Raw genomic sequence first — 14,256 nt, forward strand, 5'->3', positions numbered from 1 at the left:
AATGTATTTTAATATATGCACACCTCGCATGAACGCTGCATAAATTCCCTGCTCTTTTGGTAGGCTAATGTATGAATGGACCGCGCGTCAGCGTCCCACTGTGGGTGCTGTGAGACACACACACACACACACAGATCAAAGCTGTGCTCCGGCTTCAGCTCGTAACCTGTAACTCTCCACATCATGATGTTTACAAGAAACCACAGCTTGTAATATGTTAATTAGTGACATCAGACACAGGACGCCGTTTCACAAAATCTTAATTTTAATCTGATAAACACACAAAGTGTGACTGTTTCCATGACCTGAAGCGTCCTCGCCTTGCTTGTCTTAATCTCTGATGCCACCTAGTGGTTAAACCCTGCTGCACATTTAAAGGGCCAGTCCACCAAATACAACACGTCAGTGTTTGTAAAGACAATCATTTTATTGAGGCACTTGACACAAGCGATGAAATGTACAAATACAACAAGGTATTTTTTTTTCTTGCATCTGTAAACAAAAATACATTCTGACCCCTCACACACACACACACACACACAGACCAACAACAGCTACACAAAACAGCAGCGGAGCCAAAATACAAAAACGTGTACGAGGTCAGAGTCTAAGAACACTTCTCTACTCATCTGTGACGTCAGCTTCGGCTCGTCGTTCGTTTTGCCCGGATGTAACAAAAAAAGAGCTCTGAGCTCCGTGAGGCTGCTGCTGCTGGGGCTGCTACGTTCCTACAGCAAAAAAAACTACACCGACCATAAGGCTGTGGTTAAAGGAGCACTCCACCAAAAACACGAGTCGCACATCCTCTGCCTGTTGGCTTGAAAGGTCCAGACGAGTCGGCCTGCTCTGAGCAGACAGCCGTCGCTCGGAGCTTACCAACCATCAGACGGACGAACCGATGCGACCAAATTCTGATGTTTAACGTATTAAATATGGACGACTTTTGAAGCCAACAGACAGTTCCTCTAAATGTGATTTTAAGGACTTTGAGTTGAGTCCACTGCAGCGTCTGTGAGCTGTTTGGAGTTCATGTTATCTTGTATGTGAGCACCCTGTTATCCCGCCCCGTTCTGTGGAGTCAGGCTCTCCCAGGGGCAGATGATCTCTTTGGCTCCGACTCCTCCACGAGAGGCCGCCCTGTTCTCCTCGTCCTCGTCCTCCGACTCGATGGGGTAGATGCGGCACTCCGGAGGGATGTCGACTTTGATCTGAAAGAAACTGCACAGAGGGATTTTCTCTCATATCCACCAAGATGTTGAAAATGCTCACTGTTCCACCTAGGGGTGCACAGTGGTATTACTTGATAACGGCTAAACACTGGCGTTGACTGCCACTTACTTGCCGATCCGTCTGGGCGGAGCCTGGCTGGGTTCATCCGGGCTGATTGGCTGGATGCGGCTGCTTGTTCCGGCACCCGAGTGACATTTTGGCGACAAGCTGGCGAACACGTTGGAGGCGGTGCAGCCGCGCTTCAGCAGGCGGCGCAGGGACAGCGCCACGCGGGACTTGGATGCGTTTCCCAACGACGGCACCAGAGCCTCGTTGTTCCCCTCACCTTCGACCTCGCCGGCCTCCGCTCGCCGCTCCGAGGCCGAGGTGCTGTCCAGGGCCACGCTGATGGGGGACGGACAGGCCGGGGTGTGAGCCAGGAAGGGGAGAGAGGGTGAGGCGTTGGTAGGCGGGGAGTCAGTGATGCCGGAGTAGACAGCGAGGTGGGGGACGGGGGTGGTGAAGCGGCACAGCTGTGAGGTCAAAGGGCAGGAGACAGAAGTCAGAGGACCCCTGGAGACAGTCCAACAAACAATGAGGCGGCGAAAGAAGGACAAACAGAAACATGAGATGGTTTGTGGATGTTTTATTGGCTGATGGAAACACACACAACATGACAACAACAGAAACACAACAGATGGAGACAGCAGTCAACGTGAAGCGTGTGCGTGTGCCCTTCTTACAGCTAATACAGCTGATTTTACTCACTAACATCTGGTAAACATCACATAAATAACATTCTAGCGTATTAAATATTGTGTACAGTATTTAACCCTTTACAGACTACATTACACCTGAACGTGTGTGTGTTCATTTGCTAGGACGGCGGGGCACCTCCTTGCCCTGTTGGCTCAGTTTGCTCATGACCTGTGTGATGTCCACGGGAGCGCTGGCGGCCATCTTGGCCTTCAGCTCCTGCTCCTGCTGCCGGAGGATGATGGGGCTTAGGCTGGGGCGCCTCTTCCTGGCATTCTGCTCCAGCTGGGCATCACTGGGAGGAAAAGGAAGGTGTGTATACAAATCTGTGCATATTTCTGGAGGGCAGGTGTGCTCTGTCCTAATTTGATATCTTACGTGAACTTGTGCTCCTCGGGGGAGATGGCCTTCTTCGCCATCTCCTTATAGAAGGGTGATTTCTGGTAGCGGCCATACTTGTCCTACAACAACAACAACACACGTGTGTTTCAGGAAGTGATCTGTGAATCACAGGCTTCACACTGCGGCGCGCTCACTGACCTTCTTCATGAGCATGTAGATGTGAGTCTGGGCTGCGTCCAGGACGTATCTGTGCGGGTGTTTCAGACCTTTCACGGTGATTTCCATCGTCTTTCCATCGATATTGATCCACCGCGGGGCTCCACGTGCCAGGAATGTTCTGAGAGGACACAAAGAGGACGCGTGATGCCACAAATGCTGATCACAACATCGACACACAGCGGGATTTAAAGCAGTACTTGTAGATCTGCTCGGCTTTTTCTTTCATCGTCGCCGCCGTGCCCCACTTCAGGTCCTCACAGCTCTCCCAGAACGCCAAGTTCTCACCTAAGCAGGTCCAGAAAAAGGAAAATCAGCGACCACAGGCAATAGGCTTTCAATGTGTGCATTAGAAAGGTCTCTGCCTTAGGCTTTCCATGTTCGAGTCATACCGCTGAACTCCTTCTTCAGAAAGAGCCTGAAGTCGTCTCGTCCTCGCGGGTCTGACAGCAGCTCTCCAAAGCTGAACGTCCACCTCTCCACACGCATTTTACTCGGTATTTCCACACTAAAAAACCCACACAAATCACAGGATTTAACTCAGAGTCTGAACACAGCACGGACTGTATGAACCTCTGCTGTCTCACTTGGGCATGTTCATGGTCCAGTATGTGACATCGTCAGTGAGCCAGGGGTTACTGGGGAGACACTTGGACAGGAACGGGTCGTGGGTGTAATACGTGCTGCTATATTTCACCAATCTGCAAGAAAAGAGGTGAAACTCAAGTTTCACTGAGCAGATGTGACAGGAAGCAGCAGCATGAGGGGCTTCCTTACGCTCCGATGGACACAGAAGACTTCACTCTGGGCCTCATGATGGACTGCTGAGTGAAGATCATCTACACACAAACAGAGGTCAGGGCGTTAACGCAATGAAGGAAGCAAGACGAAGGAAAAAAAAAACCAAGAAAAACTTACGATTCTCTCGTAGAAGTCCGGTGTTTTTGCCTGCAGGGAAAAAACATGTATTCAATGTGCTGCAGATTAAAGCACGAAGTTTGAAGAAGAACTTCTGTGAGGAGAGGAGTGGTAGGATACCTCTTCTTCTTGTGGCCACATTACCCACAATGCAATTCATGTGTTTTAGTGCATGTGTGTGTGTTGATAAGCGCGAGAGTCAGAAAAACCTGGAGGAGAGGAGAAGAAGAGGACAAACAAACAGGAAGGAGAGGAGGAGGAGGAGGAGGAGAAGAAATAAAGAGAAGAAGAAGACGATTAGAGACTGATTCAAACAAACACACAGGAAGCGTTCTCTGCAGCTGCTTCTGGTTTAAGCCTCTTACTGAATATAAGCTGATGGAATTATGTCCGTGCAGGTCAGACTCACCTGTTACCTCGTCTGCATTAGGGTCTACCCGTCGCTCCAGTCCATAGTCCATGGCACTGGCTGTACCCGGCTGCACACACACACACACACACACACACACACGCGCGTTAACAAAGGACGATTACACACTGTGTGTTTAGCAAAGGACTCATTAATTAAAGCAGAAGGCAGTTTTATCATGTTAATCATCAGCTGAGGATGTGTCACACTTTTCTGGGTCTGGGATAAAAGATGCTGATGAAGATTCTCAGTCATCCAGGTCATCTTCATCTAAAACGGGGACAGTGATGTAGACATTTTAGACTGGAGGGGACCGGAACGAGGAGTCAAGGACGGCGAGCACGTCATGGCGTCAGAAAAGAGCCTGGGTTCATCCAGGTAGCGCAGGTAGCTATGTGCAAAGGATAAGCGAGCTAATTTAGCAACTTGATAATCTGCAGGCTTACATCATGCAAGCTCAGCCAGCTGATGTGACTTGTTCCATGTTCATTTGTTTATATTCGTACATATTTTGAAACATACAAAGAAAGACGCCAGCTAGGCGAACTAGCTAATGAGCTACACAGCTTAGCAGTGTGTGTGTGGGGTGGTCGGTCCCTGACACATGACTCACGAGGCGCTAACCGCCGCGCCACATTCTTCTATGCGGCGTGAAATATTAATCAGTCGTGCCCTTTTCCTCGGACTGGACATGTAATGGTAATGAGGCATCATGGGTAGAGGTAATGAGATACCCTGGGAGGTATAGAGGTGGCGTGCAATTTATTTTCAGACTTCTCTGTCTGCTGGTAAAGCACCTGTAAGTATGTGAAGCTGCATCTGATGACTGGCTGTGTGTCGGCGTTTCTTCTCATTTAGAGCAGCAACGTGAGAACATGGCGTCCTTCTGGGGACGCCAGGCGAAGACGTGGTGGTAATTATTGTGACTTAAGTTGTTGTGAAACTGTGTGTATGTGTGTGTGCTCTCACCGGGGGTCTGTGAACCACCCAGTAGGCCCTCTCCTGACAGTCAAACACCACCCGGTCTGGCTTCTTCCTCTCCTTGGCGGCTCTGCAGACCACAAACACAACCATCATCATCATCATCATCATCATCATCATCGCCACCTTCCTCACACTTGAACTGGAGGCTGGGTTTCTCACACGCCTACCTGTACTGCTCTTTAGCTTGCATCACTATAAAATCCCACTTGTGATTCATCCACTTGTGCAGACGGTTGTATTGCTCCTGTGGACGCACAAACAACACCTGGGTCAGAGCCGGCAGACGAACAGAGCTCCGCCCTCTGCCCGGCGCCGTCTCACCTGCTCGTGCATCTCCAGGATTCCTTTCTTGCGTATGTTCCTCTTGGCCAGGTAGATCGCTGCAGACATGGAACAAACAGCAGCGTCAGCAGGTCGTTGCTGGTGACAGGATCAAACGTCACACATCCCACACTCACCGTAATCCGTGTCCTCCACAGGCCACTGCTGTGTGGGCCAGAAATATGGTGTCTGGAAACAACAGCGGAGAAACAGGAGTTAGAGGATGAAGCCATGAATGTGTGCTCGGTCGTGTTTACCTGGAAGCGATAAAGAGACGCGCCAGGTTTGACCACCAGGCGCTTGTGGTCCTGCAGAGGGTAGATGTATCCCAGCGCCACCAGCATGGAGCCGAAGCTTCTCGCGTCTGAGGAGGACAGACATTTACCAGGTGACGCTGACTTCAGAGGAAGGGTGGGAAGAAAATAACGGTCAGTATTCACCTTGTGCGTCCACTTGGAATCTGTCTGCCAACCAGGAAATGATGTCCTCACCTGAGGACGGAAGACGTAAAGTCAGAGAAAACACAGCTGGAAGAGGAAGAGGAAGAGGAGGGGAGGAGATAAGGAAATGAAAGAATAGTACAGATCGGAAAAGAAATACTAGGAAATAAGGACTTAAAAAGACAAGCAGGGGAAATAAGGAAACATTGGGAAGGCCTTTGTTGTCTCAGCTTCATTGATTTTCTGCTTGGATTCTTACAGATGACGTCGATTCTGGGTTCCCTCTCTGTTTTTCTCTACACTCGCTCGCTCCCTCTTATATGCTCCGTCCTCCTCCATCCTCCTCCTCCTTCACCTCATACTTTTCTCCCTCACTCTGAGACTGAGGGGGTTGTCATGGAGATGAAATCTGTAGCTCTCGAGTTTGAGCCCAGAGCTCTGGTATCCTCAAGTGAGGCTATGCAGACACAATCACTCGGCCAGCTGCTGAATGACTGTGTGTGTGTGTGTGTGTGTGTGTGTGTGTGTGTGTGTTTTTACCTGCGATGGCGTGCGGTATGGTGGTGATAACCAGCCTCTGGGGCTGAGACTTGACGCCAGTTCTGGGGTCCTGCATCTCCAGCACCACCTTCTCCGCCTGCAGACCAATAACAATCAGGAGAGGAGGAGAGGAAGGAGGAGGTCAGGAGGGGTTACCATGACAACCGAGTGTTGTTTGTGAGGGAGGGCAGAGGTCACCATGCCAACATGTGACTTTGGTTTGGCCTGTGTGTGTGTGGTGTGGGAGGTGTGCGATGAGTCACTGTCAAAACAGTTATCATATCCTCTGATCCCCACAGAATCAGGTGTGTGTGTGTGTGTGTCCGTTTGAAGTGTCTTTGTGCTTTGAAGTCCTCCTGAGCTGGACCGAGGAGGAGCAGAGGATCCCCGGTACATTCCCCCGGAGACTCCGCGCTGACTTGTTTCGGTGTGTGGGGAGGAGGACGTGTGAGATGATGCTGTTGTTGTTGCACACGCAGCCCTGGATTAACCTGCTACATGTAGATGGAGGCACTGATACTGATCCAGGCTTAATGCTTATTAAACAGAGTGACCTTATCACCGTGGAACAAACCTGCACAGGAACCACACACACACACACACACACCTGCATCCTAACAAAACATCACATCAGCCCAAATGGTGCCTTTAAGACACCTGTCACTCACTATAAACACAAATAATACACAACAAGTGAGCCGTGTGTTGTGCAGGTGTGCAGAGATTCACAGCATCCTACCTTCTTGAGACACGCCATCCGTGGTCGGAACCTCTGTCCATAATCCTGGAGTGTGTTCCTGATGGTCATGTTGTTATTTCTCTCTCTCACACACACACACTCTCACAGACTAACACAGAGCTGTCGCGCCTGTGAGTCCTCTCAGTGTGTGTGTGTGTGTGTGTGTGTCGTGTGGGGATGCTTCAGAGGAAGGATCGATGCTGATGCTGCTTTCAAATGTCCGCAGTGGGCTCTGACAATGGAAAACAACAACACTGATGGAGCTGTAATATTCTCATTGTTTACATTCAAAGTCTTCCTGATGGTTAATCACACAACTGACACTTACAGCAAATAAACAATTAATCAATGTCGCGAAGGCATCTGTAAAAACAACAATAAACAGGTAATTCGTCATACAAACTTAATTAGTCCCCGCCCTCAGCCTCTAAACGACCCTATTATAAACGAATATATGTCTGTTTGTCAACATTAGTCGTTCAGTTTTGTATTTTCTGTTTATTTCCTGTTTTATTTATGCTTTTCTGGACAGTTCAGGGACCAAAGATTATATTTCCTACAGCCATGAAGGCAACACAGAGAAAGCGAGACGGGAATCAGCCAATCAGAGCGCAGCGTTTTTATAACAGGGAAATGATTTACCAGGCCGGACCAGCAGAGGGCGCCGTGGCCTCACCGTCCACCTCCCACTGTGTGTTCACGTTTATTTAAAAGTTAATTTGGCGTTTTTTAAAGTTTAAAGTGTTTAATTATTAATGTAAATATCGATATATTGACACGTTTTAAACTACAGTTGTCTTCAAATCGTTTGAAGTAGAAAACAAGTCACGGTTGTTGTAGTTTTTATTTTTTTTAAATAATTTCTAAGTGACCGTCGTGGAGTTGTGTTGCTGTGTGGACACAGGGCGTTGTGTCGGTGTGTGTCTGCGGGGTGTAAACAGCCAAAGAGCCGTGAGATTGATGGTAAACAGTCGGCAGCGGCACTTCCTGAGTTTAGGGAAGGGGCTTGGTCCCGTGCCTGCGCCGCGCGAACGCGCATCAAATTAGCATCGATGAAGTTTGAGCGAACATGGCGGATTTCCTGCCGACCAGGTCCGTGTTAAAAGTTTGTCTGCCCGTCTGCCTGCTCAACAGCGGCGAGGTGGAGCAGGTCCGAAAGTCCAAAGAGATCGACCGATGTCTGTCCCGGGAGAAAACGTACGTGAAGCGGCTGGTGAAGATCCTGCTGCTCGGCGCTGGCGAGAGCGGCAAGTCGACTTTCCTCAAACAAATGCGGATCATCCACGGCCAGGACTTCGACCAGCAAGCCCGGGAGGAGTTCAGAGGCACGATTTACAGCAACGTTATCAAAGGTGAGCGGCCGCCAGGGCCCCGGTGAGGCGCTCCGAGCGCCGGGGAAAGTTTCCACATCTGCCCCGGCAGCTCCGGGTGAGGGGACATAAACAGTCCACATCTGCTCGGCACACCCAGACGACGGCTCAGACCTCCAGCTGTCCGCTCCAACCGGCACGCACTGACACGCCGTTGTGTTTTATAGTCGTTACACGCGGGTGAAAAGGTCCAGAGGCCACTTCAGTTTAAGGTCTGGATGTAGCTCGGGCGGTCCCCCCAGCAGAGCTCTGTGCTGAGGTGTTCCTGTTTGTCACCGTGTAACATTCAGCACAGCGTCAATCAATCAGTGCTTCCAATAGTCGATCGATACCTTCTAAAAGTCAGTCAATTCTTTCCAATAGTCACACAGCTGCTGCAACTGTATGAATCGATGACACTCAACTTATCGCGATATTTTATGCATATCGTGCGTTATTCACACTGTAACTGCCGCCATGTTTGAAGTATCGCGATATATATCATACATACATATGTTTCTGCAGAGGGTGAGCTGTTCTTTACACTGTAACGTCTCTGATAATCGCGATATATCGCTGTTTTTACAGTGTTGCGATATATGGGATTATAATGTAAATAATATCCTTAAGTAGAGTTATGTTCTCTGTTTATCCTGGTGTGTTATACTTTATAGTCTTCCACCAATTATCGTGATATATCAGTTTAGTTTAGTGTCACAATACATATCATAAACATAATGTGTCTATAATCTCTTGGTTATGTTTTATGTGTGTTATTTATATTGTAACAGTCATCTGAAAATAATCAGGACAGTGTATCATGATATCTGTGTGGACATGGTGTGTTATGGATAACCCAACACGCACATCTTATCCAGGGATGAGAGAATATTGACCCACGTATCGCGATACGATGAAATAATATCTCTGTGTTTACAGAGTTCCAGATATATCGCATAACAGACCTTTGCTATGGACGTGGTTCTGATCACATCTAATTTGATATGGTTGATTTTCATTGTGTTGCTTTAAGTATTATATGTAATCGATGTAGAGATTCTAGTTGTCCCGTCGCACCGCTCTGAGGTTCTTCTAAAGAACGGACCTGGTTGTATAACCAGTGACTTCCAGTTGGAAGCATTGATCTCTGTAGCTGTGTAATCACCGTGATATAATGAACACCCCTCTGTTTCCTGTCACGTGACGCTGTGCGGTGCCAGATTGACGTCCTCCCTTCTTCCGCAGGTGTACGTGTGTTGGTGGACGCGCGGGAGAAGCTGCACATCCCGTGGGGTGACCCGGCCAACCAGCGATACGGTGAGAGTCTGATGGCGTTCGACACCCGGTCGGCCAAGGTGGCCAGCGGGCAGCTGGAGACGTCGGTCTTCGTCCAGTACCTGCCCGCCATCAGAGCGCTGTGGGTGGACGCGGGCATACAGAACGCCTACGATCGGCGCCGGGAGTTTCAGCTGGTAGGTCGATGAGGCGGCAGATAACAGTGAGACTCATGAGAACCTTCTCTGCTGTAAAACCGAAACTGAAAGTGCTCTTTGGTTCATCCTGTCTGCCTGTGTGCACGTCGCTCGCTCTCTCGCAGACATGTGACTGAGTCAGCTTCCTGTTTACACCTCTCTATCTCTCCACATATGTCGGCGTGCGCGGCGTTGCGCTGTGGCCAGAATTCATCCACATGTCCTTCCTTTGTGCTCGGCTGCCTCTTTTACAGGTGGCCGCCATTTTAAAGATGGCTGCTGAGAGCACAGGACTCACAGTAATTAGACCCAGTGTTCAGAATGGGATTTACACACACACACACACACACACACAGGCCTTGGTGGTGGTGGTGTGGACAGAATCAGAGCAGGAATGTTGATCTGCAGTTAAACAGCTTTATGCTCACAAACAGCCCGGCTCTCCCACTCTGTTATTTGCACACAAACGACACACACACACACACACACACACACACACACACACACTCTGCAAGTTACAAAACATGTACACATTCTGTGTGATCTTCACGAGTTCTCAGTGAAGTGTGTTTTTTCAAATATATACAAAAACCACACCTCTCTGATGAGTGTGTGGCGAAGAACAATCTGTTCCTACAAATGTAGTGTTCACTCTGATATAATATATAATAATATAATAATATACAAAGCATGTGCTTGAAGTGATGGAACATGTGGAGACAGCAGCATGTACAGCAGCACTGACAGAGAGCGAGAGAGGAGAGACCGAGGGTTCATTCAGCCTGGAGGGTTCAAAGAGTTAAACAAGTCACAGAATGCAAGAATGTCATCATGTGTGTGAATTACACCTCTGAACATGTTCTCAGCGTTTAACACACACAGGAGTTTCTTTTTTTTTGACTTAAATTAAGTTGAACGATCAGTAATTGGTTGAAACGGTTCGTGTATCCAGCGCACATCAATCCACATAAAATCGTCTTCAGTGTGCGCAGCGTTGACATGTAATGAAATGTCACCATTTTGTGGACAGTTTTGCTTTTTCCGCTCCTCTGGCTGCTGGTGGGAGCACAGGGGGAGGTTGTCTTGCTTGGGTAGAGGTAACAAACATCAGGACAGGCACTGTGAACACAGACAGATCTTCCATGATGCCATCAGTCTGGAGGCTGTGGCTCAGGTGGGAGCTGGTCATGTGAGACGAACCCACAGGAAGTGGACGCTGGAGGAAATGCAGGTTCCAGCTTCATCTCTGCAGCGTCAGGATTTAGTTTTCCAGAAATAATAATTGAATGTGTCGTACAGATGTTGATGACTGATACATGGCGACTTTCAGTTTTGCTTTTACAGCAGTGATTTGTCCTCTTCTTCTTTCTCTTCTCCTTTTTTCAGTCTTTCTGATTTTTGATCATTTCAAAACCTCCTCAGGCCGGAGCTCAGGGCGGAGGACAGGGTTTGGTGTTAGTGGAGTTCCTACTCCTCCCCTGTGTAATCTTAGCCATGCACACACACACAGACAGACACACACAGGTTTTTCAGGTCAGGTTAGTTTTGTAAAAGATCAAACGGTGCGAGCGGCAGCTCACACTCAGGAGGTGGAAATGGCTGCTGTGGCTCACATTTGAATTTTACAAACATGGCGGTGCTTTGTTGCGTCATTAATGCAAAGTACATGTAAAACAGAAGCTGAGCTGCGTCTCAGCAGAGACTCTGTGGACAAATCTGTTTCAGCCGGGCGCACACTCACAGGTAAAGGAATGCATCTTTGTGCTGGAGGCCCGTGCCTGGACTTGCACTGAGAACGCAGAGGCAGCACCAGAACACTCCTACACACACACACACACACACACACAGTCAGTATACAACAAACACTCATATATTCCAAATAATCTGCATCCTGAGAACACATCGCCTGCGTGTGTGTCTGTGTGTCTGCGTGTGTGTGACTGCTGTTTGTGTTGAAATGAGACGATCATAAATGTGTAGAATTAACAGGAATTCCTCGTCTGTCCTGTCGCAGGGTGAGTCAGTGAAGTATTTCTTGGATAATCTGGATAAGCTCGGCGAGCCGGTAAGTTGCTGCTGCTGCCGCGGCCACTCATTGTTTTTAATCAGATATGTAACATGTTATGGTTAAAAATTACAACACGTCTGGATAAGGTTCACTGACAGGCGCTCAGAGACGTGTGCTCAGTGTTCTCTGCAGCTCCATACAAACATGGCTACAAACTAGCTCTTCACTCTGCACAGAAACCTGCAGGTCATGTGACTAAAGGTCGTGTCATGTGACACCATCATGGCTGCCTAGGTTCTCTGAGGAGTGTTTGTTTTTATGTAATATTTTCATGCAAAACGTTTCGGAAACATTTCTATCATCTATCATGAATCAGAAGTGATGTTGTGGTGTCGTCCCTCCTGCAGGACTATCTGCCCACTCAGCAGGACATCCTGCTGGCCCGCAAACCCACAAAAGGCATCCACGAGTACGACTTTGAGATCAAGAACGTTCCCTTCAAGATGGTGGACGTGGGCGGGCAGCGGTCGGAGAGGAGGCGCTGGTTCGAGTGCTTCGACTCGGTCACTTCCATCCTCTTCCTCGTTTCCTCTTCTGAGTATGACCAGGTGAACACACACACACACACACACAGGCCAGGCTGACGTCCTCAGCTGTTGATGTTCAGGTCCCAAACACAGGTGGCCCCACAAACAGCATTTTGTACACATGTCCAGAGACTCGGCCTCAGTTTTAGTTCAGTTTTTCCTTGTTGCTGTAGCTCAGTGAGGGAAACAAACCAACACGACGTCGGTGTTGGTTCAGATTTGAAGTCCTTGTTAGGTAGAAAGCTGCAGCTCAGCCTAATGCTCTGTGAACTTCTGTGACTGCTGATCACATGTGAGTTGATCCAGGCCGCCCACCTGCTCTGACAAATGCAGAAGGTTTTGTTTTGTCTTGTTGGTGTTTTTTGTAGATGAACTTAATCCCTCCGCCGTCTCCTGTAGGTGCTGATGGAGGACCGGCAGACCAACCGGCTGCGGGAGTCGCTCAACATCTTTGAGACCATCGTCAACAACCGCGTCTTCTTCAATGTGTCCATCATCCTCTTCCTCAACAAGACAGATCTGCTGGAGGAGAAGGTGAAGAGCGTTCCTCTCAAGGACTACTTTTCCGACTACACCGGGCCGGAGCACAGCCTGCCGGACATCCAGGCATTCATGGTGGAATGCTTCCGGACCAAGAGGCGCGACGCCACTCAGAAACCCCTGTATCACCACTTCACCACGGCCATCAACACGGAGAACATCCGGCTGGTGTTCCGAGACGTCAAGGACACCATCCTCCACGACAACCTCAAGCAGCTCATGCTCCAATGACCGCCGCCAAACCTGTGAACACAGAGGACAGACCACCGCCTCGCTCCCGAAGCCCAGACGCCGTTCTTCCTCAGACATTTTTATATCGTAGTTTTTACTCTCCTTCTTTGTTCGCGGTTTGTGGAGCGGGTCAGTCAGATGAGAAGCTGGTTTGGACCCTGACCGGTGCTGCCACAAGTTGGACGTCTGTTTGCAGATAAACGCACGGCTGAATCTCTTTAACTGTGTCCAAGCACTGAATCCACCCCTTCCTGTTTCTCTCTCTCTCCACTGCAGCAGGTATCAGGTGTCCGCAAAGAGCCAAAATTTCGCCGGCACACGGTCCAGCTGAAGAACCGTCGACCCGTAGGACTGGCCCTGCATTTGGTGGTTGAGTGTGTGTGTGTCTGTGTGTGTGTGTGTGTAAACCTGCGAACGCGCGGCACAGCCGCCAGACTGAACCTGCGTAATGTCTTCATTGCCTTTTTAAATGACACCACCGATCAGATGAAAGCTGATTTTGGGCGGTAGAATCCTTCGTTAGTGAACATGCAGTCCGTTGTTTTCTCAGGGTTGAATCGGAACCGACGTTAAAACTGAATAATCTTAAATCTGGGTGCTTTACCCACAATCCCGCTCTTTCTCCCACCTCAGATTAGACGCCTCTTTAAAGGGACATGCCCCTTCCTCTTGAACCTGAATCATGAATGTTAATAGGTGTACAGAGATCGTTAGAATATACAGCCTCGTGGTGGTGAGAGAACCTGTGTTGGCACTGACTCCACGTGTCTCCGAAAAGAAACTGAATTTATAGAGAAATCCTTCTCCAGCCCCAGCTTTTCCAGGACTGTCCTCGTCCTCGGTCCTCCGTCTTTCTCCGTCAGTCCAGGCTTTGTAAATACTGTAATCTGTTGCCATGTAAATAATATTCAAGTTTATCTCCTGATATGTAAATGGTTGTAGAAATGGCATTTTTTCGAATCACTGCTTTTCCAATGAAGATGATCCTTTTTTGATGTAGATGTAAGTTTGTGTAATTTTTCCATCTTTTTGAAATTCATTCTCATGCCACTCTAACCCTCAATAAAACACACTTTTCTATAGACATCAGGCTCCTCTCTTTGTTACACGGCTAGAATTTCAAACAAAAGATAACGTTGATACAGTATGAATATTATTTTTACATTTAAATGTCAATTTGCGCATTTTAAATAAG

The 14,256-nt window shown here is 48.6% G+C and overlaps 2 protein-coding genes across 2 annotated transcripts; one reads left to right on the plus strand and one right to left on the minus strand.

Moving 5' to 3' along the window:
• Nucleotides 1–1,943: 1,943 nt before the first annotated feature.
• Nucleotides 1,944–7,010, minus strand: LOC114437369 (regulator of G-protein signaling 9-like). The gene is made up of 17 exons (XM_028408018.1): nt 6,875–7,010; nt 6,136–6,232; nt 5,596–5,646; nt 5,413–5,519; nt 5,293–5,344; nt 5,156–5,214; nt 5,002–5,078; nt 4,820–4,901; nt 3,858–3,920; nt 3,442–3,471; nt 3,301–3,362; nt 3,111–3,224; nt 2,916–3,031; nt 2,724–2,811; nt 2,506–2,644; nt 2,344–2,426; nt 1,944–2,260 (listed from the first exon to the last, which is right to left on the minus strand). Exons 1-17 carry the CDS (start codon nt 6,941–6,943, stop codon nt 2,080–2,082), a joined length of 1,470 nt encoding a protein of 489 aa, XP_028263819.1. The 5' UTR covers nt 6,944–7,010; the 3' UTR covers nt 1,944–2,079.
• A 643-nt stretch (nt 7,011–7,653) lies between these two features.
• On the plus strand, nt 7,654–14,145 carry LOC114437370 (guanine nucleotide-binding protein subunit alpha-13-like). Its single transcript, XM_028408019.1, has 5 exons — nt 7,654–8,226; nt 9,469–9,695; nt 11,710–11,760; nt 12,111–12,311; nt 12,690–14,145. Exons 1-5 carry the CDS (start codon nt 7,944–7,946, stop codon nt 13,059–13,061), a joined length of 1,134 nt encoding a protein of 377 aa, XP_028263820.1. The 5' UTR covers nt 7,654–7,943; the 3' UTR covers nt 13,062–14,145.
• The last annotated feature ends 111 nt before the right edge of the window (nt 14,146–14,256 follow it).

This window comes from Parambassis ranga, chromosome 6, assembly GCF_900634625.1.
Source record: "Parambassis ranga chromosome 6, fParRan2.1, whole genome shotgun sequence".
Classification (NCBI taxonomy): Eukaryota; Metazoa; Chordata; class Actinopteri; family Ambassidae; genus Parambassis; species Parambassis ranga.